General features: G+C 39.9%; 1 protein-coding gene across 12 annotated transcripts in view; it reads left to right on the top strand.

The window, feature by feature from the left end:
• The window catches only part of col27a1b (collagen, type XXVII, alpha 1b), a 58,789-nt gene that overhangs the window by 28,116 nt on the left and 17,411 nt on the right, over positions 1 to 13,262 (top strand). For 11 of the 12 annotated variants that reach the window (XM_067521144.1, XM_067521141.1, XM_067521135.1 and 8 more), the window contains 19 exons: positions 892 to 936; positions 1,856 to 1,909; positions 2,658 to 2,702; positions 4,996 to 5,049; positions 6,345 to 6,389; positions 6,680 to 6,733; positions 6,964 to 7,008; positions 7,111 to 7,164; positions 7,448 to 7,501; positions 8,312 to 8,365; positions 9,512 to 9,565; positions 9,650 to 9,703; positions 9,799 to 9,843; positions 10,806 to 10,859; positions 11,088 to 11,132; positions 11,286 to 11,339; positions 11,709 to 11,762; positions 11,981 to 12,034; positions 12,808 to 12,861. In XM_067521144.1, the coding sequence (XP_067377245.1) occupies positions 892 to 936; positions 1,856 to 1,909; positions 2,658 to 2,702; positions 4,996 to 5,049; positions 6,345 to 6,389; positions 6,680 to 6,733; positions 6,964 to 7,008; positions 7,111 to 7,164; positions 7,448 to 7,501; positions 8,312 to 8,365; positions 9,512 to 9,565; positions 9,650 to 9,703; positions 9,799 to 9,843; positions 10,806 to 10,859; positions 11,088 to 11,132; positions 11,286 to 11,339; positions 11,709 to 11,762; positions 11,981 to 12,034; positions 12,808 to 12,861 (972 nt within the window). The remainder of the gene's footprint in view (positions 1 to 891; positions 937 to 1,855; positions 1,910 to 2,657; positions 2,703 to 4,995; positions 5,050 to 6,344; positions 6,390 to 6,679; positions 6,734 to 6,963; positions 7,009 to 7,110; positions 7,165 to 7,447; positions 7,502 to 8,311; positions 8,366 to 9,511; positions 9,566 to 9,649; positions 9,704 to 9,798; positions 9,844 to 10,805; positions 10,860 to 11,087; positions 11,133 to 11,285; positions 11,340 to 11,708; positions 11,763 to 11,980; positions 12,035 to 12,807; positions 12,862 to 13,262) is intronic. The other variant, XM_067521142.1, reaches the window with a different exon arrangement.

Below are 13,262 nucleotides of genomic sequence, written 5' to 3'. Positions count from 1 at the left end.
GACGGGGAGGAAAAAAAGCCCCAGAAGATGAGACAAACAGTTCTAAACTGCTGAAGTTCTTATGGTGGAATTTCAGCAGCGGATGCCTTTGGGTCTAGCAAGGAAATAAAATGTTGAAAGGTTGCCATAGTAGGTATTACCCTGAAGAAAGAAAAGGTAATAAAAGTATGACTAATGTTTCAGCTTTCTGGGTACGAATAAGCTTCCTCTGTCCTTCCAAACTGTGAGCATTGGTCCTTGCCTACTTCTAGGAATAACGTTTAACTTAAGATGTCAAAGCTGGGGAGCAATAGAGTTGTTTTTCTGCATTTAAAATGTGTTTTCCCCTTAGCCTAAGGCAAATTTACACTTTAAAAAACAGCTGGACAGCTGCTCACTCGCTTGCACTATCAGAATGTTTATGATAAGATGGAGTTCAGGCACGGGTCTCTGGGCTTTCCTCAGTGTGCTCAATGTCAGAACCATCATCCCTATAGATACCGAGTGGTGTGCGGTGGATTAGGTTTTAGCACCCCCTACCATCTGTACTCTGTGAATCACTGGGGCTGTAGGTTTATGTCCAGATTCTGCTCTTGGCTGTGTGGACTTCTCTTGAGCTAAGAGTCATTTTGGAGGGGGGCTGGGTGCTTGTGCTATGCTTGTTGGTTTGCTGGCACTGACTCTCAAATGTATGTGAATGCTGCTGAAGTAATAACACTGCAGATGCAGCCAACAGGATGCAAAAATCTAGATTACAGCTACGTTTCAAGTAGCAAGAATAACTAACCTAGTTAGATCATCCAAACATTTTACTTTGTTTTCCTAAAAATAAAGTATATTTACAGGATCAAAAATACAGTTTCCCCCACTGCCATAACCACAGAAATATGTTTTGTCACTTGGTACATTTAGGGTTTACCTGGGCCTGTAGGAAGAATGGGGGCAAAAGGAGTCAGGGTAAGTACCATACAAGTTGGAAACCAAAGTCTTTTGCATGGATTTGTTACAGTAAATGTCCGACTCTTTAAAGCATCAAGTTTTGTCTGTGGTAAACTAATAAAAGATGCTTTGTGAAAATTATGTCTGTATATCCTCGTAAGGCCTTAAGTGTTTCGAGCACTCTCGTCACTTTTATTTAATGTTTTTGTCCTCTACACTTATTCAGACCACAGGGTAGAGAAGCTTGTATCGTGTCTGTACAGCAAACATGTTGAACTTTCACTTTTTGAATGATAATTGCTTTACCAGTGTGGGTATATACTGTAAAAGGCCGCATCGTAAACACTACTGCTCCGCCCTCGTTAACTCCGTGATGAAAACGACAAATGGTTCCTGTTTGTATGTTTAAAATACTTTAGAAGCAGCTAACTTTAGCCTTTTGAACACTTTAACTTTTGTTTTGTTTTGGGCCTTCTGTTCTTGTACAAATCATAAAACTTAACTATAATGTTCTGCTGCAGCTTGTAGCCATAATGCATTCAGATATTACATTCTCAATTAATGTCATTGTAATTTATATTACTGCTCCTTTTGCCAGTTCTCCCTGAACCCCCCGCCCCCCCCCCCCATTCTTCCATTAAGCAGGTTTGGCAGGAGAGGTCTTCAGAGATCCCTGATGTGAGGGTATGTGCCCTTGGACTACATCGTGGAAGCCAGCACCATGCAGTCCATGGGCATATACACTTGCCTCAAGGCTTGGGTCTTCAAGACCAGTAGCAAACATCCTGTGGTGCTGTAACAGATCAAAGCAACACACCTCACATCTCTGTAGAGATGTACCTCTGCTAAATCTCATTGTGTCCCTTTGTGCACTGATATTATTTTCCTATGTTTGCCTTGTCTGTTTCTCCACGCTATCTTTTATTTATTTTTCTAGGGTCACATTGGCATCGCTGGACTTTTTGGCCTTCCCGGTCCTGACGGTGAGAGAGTGAGTATTAGTGGGTTTAAGAGTTGATGCCTGTTATATGGCTGTGTATTATATATTAATTTCTTAAAATACTGCAGGCACACTGCACCAAATCTCTATTAATACCCAAAGTCATATGTTGTTGTATCAAGCCTGGGGCCATCTAGCCTACACCCTAGCCCCCAAGATAGTGGTATCTTGGATGAGGTTACAATATTTATTAAAATTTTGTTAAACTCAGCCAAGACTCAGATTGCCATGAGCCTTCAGGACAGTGGATCAGTGGTACCAAATCTCTTGGGAATTTCGGATGAAGTATTTTGTAATCTGTTTTTCATTTTTAGCCATTTTGGCCAAGTGATAGCTCTTTACTGTGTCAGTCAGTCTGGTCATTTAATACAACATGTTGGGGTTTCTATGAAATATGGTACATGAACTTATAACATAAAAATAAAAAATCTTTAAGGACGTCTTCATTTTACTTTCAAAGTTGATCACTTCCTAAGTAAGATGATGATGATGATGATGATGATTATTATGTGATCTTGAAAGCTCCAGCCATCTTTGCAGTTTTAAAAATGAAATGTTTCTCTATACTGTAACATTTACTGTTACATTTCAGAGAAACTACGGTTAAGTGCATCACAGCCACATTTCCGATTAGTCTACCTGATAACATTAATTTCTATGTGCACTTTTATTACCCCTGTAGTTCCTTATCGATTTTTGTCTCTCTGTCTGTCAACTTTGTTTTCTTTCCTGTTTCCAGGGCATTCCTGGCGTTCATGGGGAGAAGGGCAAGATGGGTAGGCCGGTAAAGTTTTCTCTAAACATACTTCTCAAACAACATTTTTATAGCAGTCTCATGACAGTGAAAATATGATGTGTTGATCTATAGACTTTTACTGTAGTGCGGAACTATTTTAGCTTTCGGAGCTACTAATGGCCATTTGTGTTTTAAATGACCATTAGTCTGACAGAGGCTGTACTGTAGTGTGAATAGGGAAGAAATGAGCAAATATTGTAACACCGTATTGGTGCCAGTTACCTTTTTAAAACCAAAAATGACTTATCTGATTGTTGAAGTCTGTGATTCCTCTTCTGTAAGTCTTGTAGGTTGAATTCTCTCTCTCTGAAAGTGATTATGAAACACTATTAAACATTGGGCATATTACTGTGCTAGTGGTGCATTAGACTGATATGATAATTTGATGTGTCAGTTATGGCTTTGGCTCTACAGAGCCTTTGGCCACAGACCGGAGTAGACTATAGTCATTGGCGCCTGGAAGTAAATTTCCCATCCTTTCAAGCTTAGAGGGAAAATGGTAATACAGCACATAACCACTTATGTAAATCTGATACTCTCACAGGCCCAGTCTCGTTGGACATGGCTTTTTAAAAAAAACATATATATATATATATATAAAATGCAGTAACCGTTAGTGATATACACTGAGGTCTAAAAGTATGCTTGTTATAGCAAAGTCATGAGCAAGCAGTTTCTCTTTCCCTTTGTGGTGAAAAGTGAGGTCAGTCACTTAGTGTTAGAAGGTTTCCTCTGCCCTGATTCAGCACAACAGCAATATAGCAGAGACAGACAAGAGAGAGTCGCCATGTGTGTTTAAGTTGCATGAGATTTTCACTAGCAAATAGTGAGACTTTTTGCACGCTATGGTTTTTAAAAGCTCCGCTCTGTCATGTGTCAACCTCACCAATAAAAAAACAGGAAAGACACCCACCATAAACAGTTGGGTGAAAACGATTGCATCCCCTTATGGCAAAAAGAGTAAAACACATAATGTTTTTTTGATCGACGTAATATTTAATATATATTCAGCTTGTCAAGATGCTCCTTCATTATCAGAAGTGACAAAAAAAAAGGTCAAGGGGCGTCTTAAAAGAAAGAAAAAGATGAAAATTATACGATTGCAAATATTTGTATTCCCCTTGATAAATCCTTTTAGGTATTTAACTTTTAAGATGTAAAATCATGCGTGTAATCTTTATAAAAGCCTGATAACAGCTAATTCTTCATGAGGTAGAATAAGGTGAATGTTTTACCAGACGGTCTTCCCAGTCTCCAGACTTAAATTTTATGAAGAACCTGTTGGTAGATTTGAGGAAGGCTGTACACAGCAGACAACCATGAGATCTGGTAAAACAGTTAAGCTGTGAAGAACGGGCTAACATATACCCAGAGAGGGCACAGTACAACCCAAAGTTGGAGGAGGTTACAAAGGAAAAGGCTCTTGCCGACGTTGCTGAAAGATGTCAATACGAGAACAAAGATGCGCGTATGTTTCTGATCAAACCGAGTAGCTTATTGACAGTTTTGGAAAGAGGCAAACTTTTCCACATTTCCTGTGGGCGTCATGTTGCATCAATTACTGCTTTATCCACATTTTCTTAGTAGTAAGAAGAAGCCTCTTCCACACAAACAGTCCTCATGTCTGCCATCTCTTGAGGTCTTCATACTTTCATTTGAACTTGTCCTCTCTGGCTGCAGAAAGAGACAGTGAGAGAGAGAAAAGATCTCTCCTCCACTTTTTACCTGTTTAACCATAGGACTTGCTTTCTGTAGGCGACATCTGAGCCATGTTGTGTGATGGGTTGTATGTTCACCTTGGCACACGGACATGCACACGTCGAGTGTGTGGCCTCCACATTTCGTTATTCCTCTTGTTCTGCCTTTATAATGGAATTACAAGCTCTGAGCGAAAAAAAGGGAACCAGTCAGCAATTCCTGGGCCAAGCAGCTTTATTTGGCCATTTAGGCAAGTCCTTGGGGTTTAGCCGAATGCCCTGTGCCAGCGTGTGCAAACACAGACACACGGTCGCTCGGGAACACTCAGCTGTGGAATTTCCTGCTGGTCTCACTGGAATGAGGAGCTGGGAGCACGTTTGTTGGGATTTGCTGTACTCGGCAACTTTCTGTTTTGGGAAGCACTTTGTTGATCTGCTGTGCTTGCTGTTGGAACTTCACGGGCAACCAATGTGACATCTAAATAAATTCAACATCAAAATGGGTCTTTTAACCAAATGAGAATGAAAAAGACACAGAGTTCCCCCTCTGGTCACATGACTATCCTGTCCGTTTGTGTGTTTAGGGATTTCCTGGTGACTTTGGAGAGAGGGGACCTCCTGGCCCTGATGGGAATCCAGTAAGTGAAATGATGCAGATACCTGAATCCCTTATTCATGGTCGGTGCAGTACAGTTCTACAGTAGGTAAAGTCTACAACATTACCCACCCAAGATTTTACCACACTAATCTATTAAGCAGCATAAAATGCAACACTTTACCAACTTTACCAATACACCCAACGGGCGCATTCACTTATATTGTGCTTGCTTCTTTTGGTTCTAGTTTGAGTAACACATGTAAACGGATGTCATCAAACTTCCCTCTGATATCCCTACTTCAAAATATGTCTCTACTTCTGTGTGAGAAATGTCTGCAGATGACCTGTCTTGTTGCTTGTACTATGTAGTTTGTCTTCAAGGCCAACCTGCTTTTCCAGAGCTCTTACAGAGGACATCATCTGAGCCCCTAATGATTTAAAAACTCCTCCGGGTGATGTCATCAGAAGGAGTTTTTCAGCAATAAGCTGAGCAATATTTTAATATGGGGAAGTCGGAGGGAAATTTACAAGCATTAATGTACATTTACACCCTAAACTAAAGCCATTAAAAGCAAGTTGAACGTTGGCCATTTTCTTCAAAAGTGGACCCATTAAAAACAAATGCTTCATACATCTCGCTCATCCAGGTCATGGTTAACACAAATGCAATGTTCAGCGGCAACTGGACTTCTTACTTTCATTTATGCATCACATGAGTTTTAATCTAGGTCCAGTAAAACCACTGCACTGTGTGAACAAATACTGGTATAGCGTATATTGTATTTATGTGTTTTTTGCTCTGTAGACTGTGAGGCAAATCTGTATAGCAATTCAGCATTTCGCCTCTTCGTTTTTCTTTAGTTTGACCCTCACTGCTTGTGATTGACAGGGTCAGCGTTAGATTGTGATTGGCTGACCTCCGAGAGCCTCTTTGAAGCCTCATTTCCTCTGGCTCCAGTGGGAAGAGAGGATGTTCCATGCGGCTGAATTCATTTCTCTTGATTCATAGACAAATAGGAGGCAACAGGAAGGCCACAGTGGGCATCCATCTCTCCCTTGGATGTGTAGCTTGGAGAGGATGTAGGCATGGCATGTGGCTTTGGGGCAGATCATTTGGACAACAAGCCTCTCTGTGTGTCAAGTGCCAAGTGCTCACTCACTATGCTAAACCGAGTGGAGACACACACATTACTCAGGCTGTCAGTGGAAGAACGAACTAGTAAACAAACAGATATAGTAACATGTAGAGTATGTCTACCCCATCCAGTTGTCTGTCTCTGAAGGTGCTTGTGTTGCATCTTCTCTGGATATTTTATTATGCTCTCCTCCTCTTAGGGTGAACTGGGAGCTCCTGGCCCACAAGGAGTCCCCGGTCTCATTGTAAGTGTTTTTATACCATTGTCCTTTATTTTCTAAATGTATATTTTGTGATTAATCTGCCTTTGGCCCTTGTACTTTTTTTATATATTACGTATATCTAAGTCTGTTTTGTTTTTATTCCTTCTAAAAAGCAGTTTGTACCTGCTGTTTTCAAAAATGCTCTGTAGAAAAGTTGTATTACTTACTTGCAAACATGCATATAGATCCAGTTAGGGGTAATATAATGTAAGAGTGAATTTGAAATGTGAAAGTTTAGTAAATAAATGTTTTGTGTGTGTTGCTGGTGACAGGGAGACATGGGCCCTGTTGGCATGGTTGGCTTGCCAGGACCGCCAGGATTTAAGGTAAACAACGTGCATGCATAGTTCATATCTCTGATGTTGGTATTGGTCTGACACTGAAAGAGTTTATTTGACCTTCTCTTATTCTTCTTAACTCAATTGGCTTCAAGTACCAGTTCAGTGAGTTGCTCATTGACAAACACTTGAACTTTTGAACTTTTCCACTCCATCATGGTCATGCCTTCTTCAAACAGCCAGAAATGGCATTGATGTTTTCTCTATTTGCTTCAAAGGGGGTACCAGGAAACACAGGGGAACCAGGACCTAAAGGTGATAAGGTGATCTGCATATGTCTTTTTTTTAAAGCACTAACCCACTAAATGCAACAGAATATCAGAGCAGCATTCTGACATGTGTCACATTATCTGGTGCTTTCTTAGGGGGACGTTGGCTTACCGGGCGAACCAGGGGAGTGTGGATACCAAGGGGACAAGGTATGTGTTTGTTGGTCACATGATGGAGTCTGTTGCCCATTAATCTTAGCATTGGAGGTTCCATTCTCAACTGTGTCATCTCCATGTTTAAGTGTCCTTTTGTAAGACACTGGACTGTAAATGGCTGTGCATTGGATCTCTGCCACCATTGGTGTGTGCAATATTTACACCATAGTCTTTCTGTATGTGATCAGGATGTTCAGATTTTTTTTTTTTTTTTTAGACAGGTGATTTCGTTGTTTGATTTATACTTTCTAACACTTCATTGGATTTTATGTCACAGGGTAGTCGTGGCTCACCTGGGTTACATGGTCCTCGTGGGAAACCTGGACCCCAGGTAAACCCCATTAAGTTGAGCGCTTGATAACCAGAAGATGGAAAGCAAAATGTGTATCATGGGCTATGAATATTTAGTCACTGATGGCCAATCTACGCAAGCACAATGTAATGCAAAAGATCAGTTATGTGGTCAGTGCTTTCAGAGTTTGGATTTTCTTATCTTGGATTCCACACGGTCTGCAAAATGCTGTTGATTTTACACTAAATGATAAAGATAACATGATTAACAACTTTTTCTAACAAATTGAGTAGATTTTTGAATACACGTCACTTTGCTGAAATGTCATGAAGACCATTTGTTTTTCCTGCATTTCCTTTTGATATGTGCACTTTGATAGGTGCAATAAGTCTTAGAATGCAGTTGAATCATATCTTGAAAGTATATAAATTATTCATTTGATCTGATAAAACTAAATGAATAATCAAAAACAACCCCTTAAAGACTAGAAGACCTTAAGGGGTCTTTAAGGGGACAGTAGAAGTCCTACTGTCCTACTGTTTTGCTTTTTTGACCTACGACATGTCTGCATCTTGCAGGTAGTGACAGCAGCCGTTCTGTGTAGCTAAACTCTTACCTTCCCTCAGGATCTTACTTAGGCCCCAGTAGTATGAATAATGTGGTGAATTCTGTAATTTTAAGAAAATTAGATTTCCATGTAACTTCAACATGCATGACATTGAAAGAAAGGCATTTTTTGCCTTTGGTTTAGGTAAGATTTTACCCACATTTAATGGATTTGACCTATTTAATTTTTGGGAGGTTTCTAATCTGTGTGATAACAAAAACATAATTTTTGGTGCTTCTTAGGGCAAACCAGGTGAAAAGGGCCCTGATGGTTTATCTGGCCCTCCTGGCCCTGAGGTAAGACCGGCTCTTCCTTTCATTATAAATTTATTTAATCAGGTGGCCTATGAGCCCTTTTGCAGAAGAGACCTAAGAACATCATACATTTTAAAAACACATTTATTGAACATAACAATAGAATTACTTTCAAATCAGCCATCACGCACGCACACACAGATTAAAACCAATTAAGTTAAGTTTAAAACTTTCTTGGTAAAGTTTGAATATCTATCCTAGGGGAATGAGCGTCTGTGTTGAAGCTCATTCCAGTATGGCACTGGAAACCAGACACACAGGTGGTATGAGGAGTTTCTTCTGTAATGTGGTTTCACAAATGAGCCCTGACTTCAATTTAAAGGTGTTAAAAATCTTGGCAGATAAAATATCAAGGACTGATAGATGAAGGCACAGATATGCCGATGTGAGTGATGAAAAACAATTTCACAAAACTCACAGTGATGAGAACAGTAAAGGTCATGCGTGTGATGGGGTTAGACTGCGTACCGTGGCTTATTAGCAGCACCGTGAGCATACAAGATATATTTTATTTAATTTCATTTTTTCTGTTTTAAGTTTCATATATTTTTAGTTTCTAAGTAGGATGTTCAGCACAAGATTTGAAGGACAAAACCTGTCTAAACCAATTCTTACAGTGGCCTGTATGCCTGTGGGCCTAATATTGATTGAGAAATACCTTTTTTAACTATGTGGGAACTTGAGTCCCATCAAACTATCAGCAGATTTAAACATTAAACAGAGCAGCTTTTGCTCTGTTGGCAAGGCAGTTGTCCACGGACCACAGGGTCAGTGGCTCAATTCGTAATCTCTCCTGGCTACGTGTCGAAGTGTCTTGGGGCAAGACACTGAACCCCAAATTGCTCCCTGTGGGTCAGGGGAACACTTTGTATGGAGGCCACACACACCAATGGCGGTATTGGTGTGTGTGTGTGTGTGTGTAAATCAGACGCAAAATTATGAAGCACTTTGGATAAAAGCGCTATATAAGTGGCCATTTACCATTTAAAAGTTACAACCACCTGGAAAACCAGTTTAAAAAAGATTCAAACTATCCAAAGCCTTCAACATGTCGATTTGCCAGATATTTTAGTTCGACTCAATGCATTTTTAGTACTTTAAGCTGGACATTTTCTTTCATTTGCAAAGGGCTTTCCAGGTGACATTGGTCTACCAGGACAAAATGGCCCTGAAGGACCCAAGGTTTGTAGAGTTATACTTAACTTTTAGAACTTTAAGAGTTGTTAACTTTCATTGAAAGTTTAATTTCAGCCTTGGTATTAATAGGGAAAGCAAGGGACAAGAGGCTTGCCAGGTCCAAGAGGAACACCTGGGCTTCAGGTGGGTTTGTCTTTAGTGTCTCAATATACTTTGAAAGTGAGCAGGAACATAAAGGGATCTTTCTTCCCTTGTTCTTTTTTTTTTTTTTTTGTCAGGGTGATGAAGGACCATTCGGGCCAGCTGGACCCGCTGGACTGGAGGTGAGTATTGGAAAGATAATCTCTGCAATTTAAGACCATTTGCAGGACACAGTCTTCTACTAAACACACCAGACCACAATACACTCTACACATAAGCACAGTGTGTCAGCTTAAATTTAGACTTGGCCTAATTTGCAGTCTATTGTCTATTATGGACAGCAAGTCCTTTGGCTGACTGATCTGTTGTCCTGAAGCTGTTTTGAAACACTTCCTATTGGACACTGTGTGCTCATATTACCAGATTGGTCAGCAAATTGATATGCTCCCTTCTATCATAAAAATCACACGCAAACAAACACACACAAAAATCAAAACAAGTTTTATTTCAGTCCAAACGTATTGGTTGATTGAATAACTGTAGAAAAGGAAAAACTTATTATTGAAATAATTTATTCTTGTTGTAGTTGTTTTGTTAATAAAAGAAGATATATGTGCAGTCATATATTTTTTTTTAGTGTAGGGACAGTGGTAAAAACAAACCACAGTCCCCTTTGTTTGTATCAATTTATGTTCTTAGTTACATAGAGGTGGATAAAGATCCATAGTGGCTTTGAACTGTTTTGCAGTACATATCAAAGTCCAAAGTAACTATCTCAGTCCAGAAAAAGTGTTTATTTGGAGTCATCCCAGGCTAAACAATAGAGGACATTTCCAATGAAACACTCTATTTTTTGCAATCCCAAAAGTGTAAGCCACATATGATTACTGAAAACAAACACAAATGACCCAAAGACTTCTGTGAGTAATAAGAAGCCTTTGATGATGGAGACGCTTCTTTGTTTTCTGCATCATTAAGTTTCTTAAAGGGAGGATTTTGTTTTGGCATCAATCGTTGGTTTGTTTTGTGCCACGGCCTCTCCAGGGACAGCAGACTGCACCTTTTACAGGAGATACAGAGACTTTATTGTTTGTTGAGTGAAGCTACAGTACACTTCTCTGTTTCATTTTTGCTTTCTGTTCAGGGTAGGCCTGGGAAGCAGGGATTCCCTGGGCTGACGGGCCCAGATGGACTCAAGGTCAGACCTAATAGTTGCACATCCACGTCTGAAACACTGTCTTCTTTAACTGAACATTCTCTTCTTGATTCTCTTTTATGATAATGTATCATCTGAATGTGTGTAAATTAGATGTTAATTCTCAGTTACCACAGGGGAGCAGGCCTCCAAGCACATTTTGACAAATTTGAACTAAAAATGAAAGGGATGAATACGTGTGTGATATGCTAATTGGCTGCTTTGCTGTAGGGCGAAACCGGGATAACTGGTGAGGTCGGAAAGCTTGGAGAGAGGGTAAAGACTTTTCTCCCTCTTTCTGCTGACTTCTGTTTGATGCTCACTGTGTCTGTTTAGTTGGAGCTGAATAGCTGAGCAGCCTATTATATAACTACAGTAAAAGTATGACAAACAAGAGCCCGTTAAGACAGCATGTTTCTTCCCCTGTAGGGGCTGCCTGGTTTTACTGGGCCTGTTGGAGAGTCAGGCATTGCCGGAGAAAAGGTTAGCATGGTGTCAATTTGTTTTTCTTTTTTACATACTGGGTGTAAAATGGCTCTCTGTTTATGTAGCGTGCGATTGGTATTAAAACTGTAGTCAATCGAAGCAAATTTCATAATGGCCTATTTGTTTAAATCATTCTTAAAGCAAAAGTGTTACGTATTTTGTTGTTACAGTTTATGAAATCTGCATATCTGCTACTTCTCTCTGCTAAACTGTGTCACTGAAAAAATAAGATCTTTGTTGGTTGTTTAAAAGCACGTGGTTCCCATTTTTGACAAACTACATTTTGTACACTGCATATTTAATTGGTTCAATCAATTTGCGGCCCCACTTGTGATGCTTCTCTAATTGTGGCTTGTGGTTCCTTAGGGAGACCGAGGGAAAACGGGCCTCCCCGGGCCGCCAGGTGAATCAGGGCCGATGGTAAGGAGTAAGTTTGGACCCTGTCTTTTGTACCAGGGGCATTAAATTTTAAATATGTAAAGGATGGGGGTGCGATATGTTTGAAGACACCGATTTAAAGTGATTAAACAATAGTTACCTTATGCTAGATACTGGGCTGTAATTTTTATTTATTTTTTTAATCACAGTGATAATTCCTAATCTATTTGATATCAATTAATTGATATTGTATCCATCAGGGTCACACTGGAATGCCTGGAGATAGGGGGCCACCTGCACCACAAGGGATCCCAGTATGTTCATTGTTTTAACTGTTATTATTATGTGGTCTGTTGTCCATTACTGGGCCTTGTGTGATAAGCTTTGCCTGCTCTGTGAGAAAGTAACAAGTGTTTTGCATTTCTGCCGATACCCAACATCAGCATCCCTGAAAATGTACTTAAGTATGGTTAGAGGAATGATATATTTTTGACTCAATGTATCAGTCCTGGGTAGTACAATGATGGAGTACTTAACACTGCTGCCTTACAGCTAAGGTCCATGGTCCAAATCCCTTGCTGGTTGCAGCCTTTCTGTGTCGGCCAAACTGTTGTGCATGTTTCCCCCGTGCTTTTGTGGCTACTCTGGTTTCCTCCCACAGTCCAAAGACATGCATGTTGGGTTAATAGGTGAATCTAAATTGGTCCGTAGGTTTGAATGGTTGTCTGTCTGCATATGTCTCTGTGTTGGACTGGAGACCTGTCCAGATTGTACCCTGCATCTCACTCCAGCCCCCCATGACCCTGAACAGGGTTAGTGATTACAGATAATGGATGGATGGATGTATCAGACATCTGCAAATGGTAAAAAAAAAAAACAGCCTTTGAGAGATGAAATTATTGAAATTAGCTGTAGTGGGAAAATTGGGTTGTTAGAAAAAGAATATGCTATGGTAGTTTTTTTTGGTACCTTTATTCTTTTTGACACGGTTAATCGATATAAGTCTGAAACTTACTGTCCGTCATATTATATTGTCCAGTGTTTGTGACAATCAGACTCAATCAAATATGTTTTCATACAAATTCAGGGGCCTCCTGGTTCGCGGGGATTCATTGGCATTAGAGGACCTAAAGGCATTAGGGTAAGTCATTTACAGTCCTCAATAAAATACTTTGTTCAATATTTCCCCAAAAACCTTCAAAAGTGAAGATATCGCCATCAGCCACAATTGTTCCTTGCGCTTTTTAGCACATTTTAGCATGATAACGCTCCGAACTAGGATGGTAGATCTGGCAAACATTATATCTGCTAAATATTAGCACAATAGTGTTGGATTACAGTAGTTAACATGAGCTGTGAAAGTCACATTAAAGGGAAAACGCACAACAGAGAGGGAGGAGAAAAACCCCAATTTCACTGACATAAATGTAATCATCTGACAATGAAATCTTTTAGGTGCAGGGAAACACTGGACTGAGTTACAGGTTTACAGGTTTATAAAAGTTTAGACAGACTCAACTTGTTGCATCTGTATAAATAGAT

This window comes from Channa argus, chromosome 11 (assembly GCF_033026475.1).
Source record: "Channa argus isolate prfri chromosome 11, Channa argus male v1.0, whole genome shotgun sequence".
In the NCBI taxonomy this organism is placed as follows: domain Eukaryota; kingdom Metazoa; phylum Chordata; class Actinopteri; order Anabantiformes; family Channidae; genus Channa; species Channa argus.
Note: the sequence above shows the minus strand (reverse complement) of the source record. Positions and strands in the feature narration are given on the sequence as shown.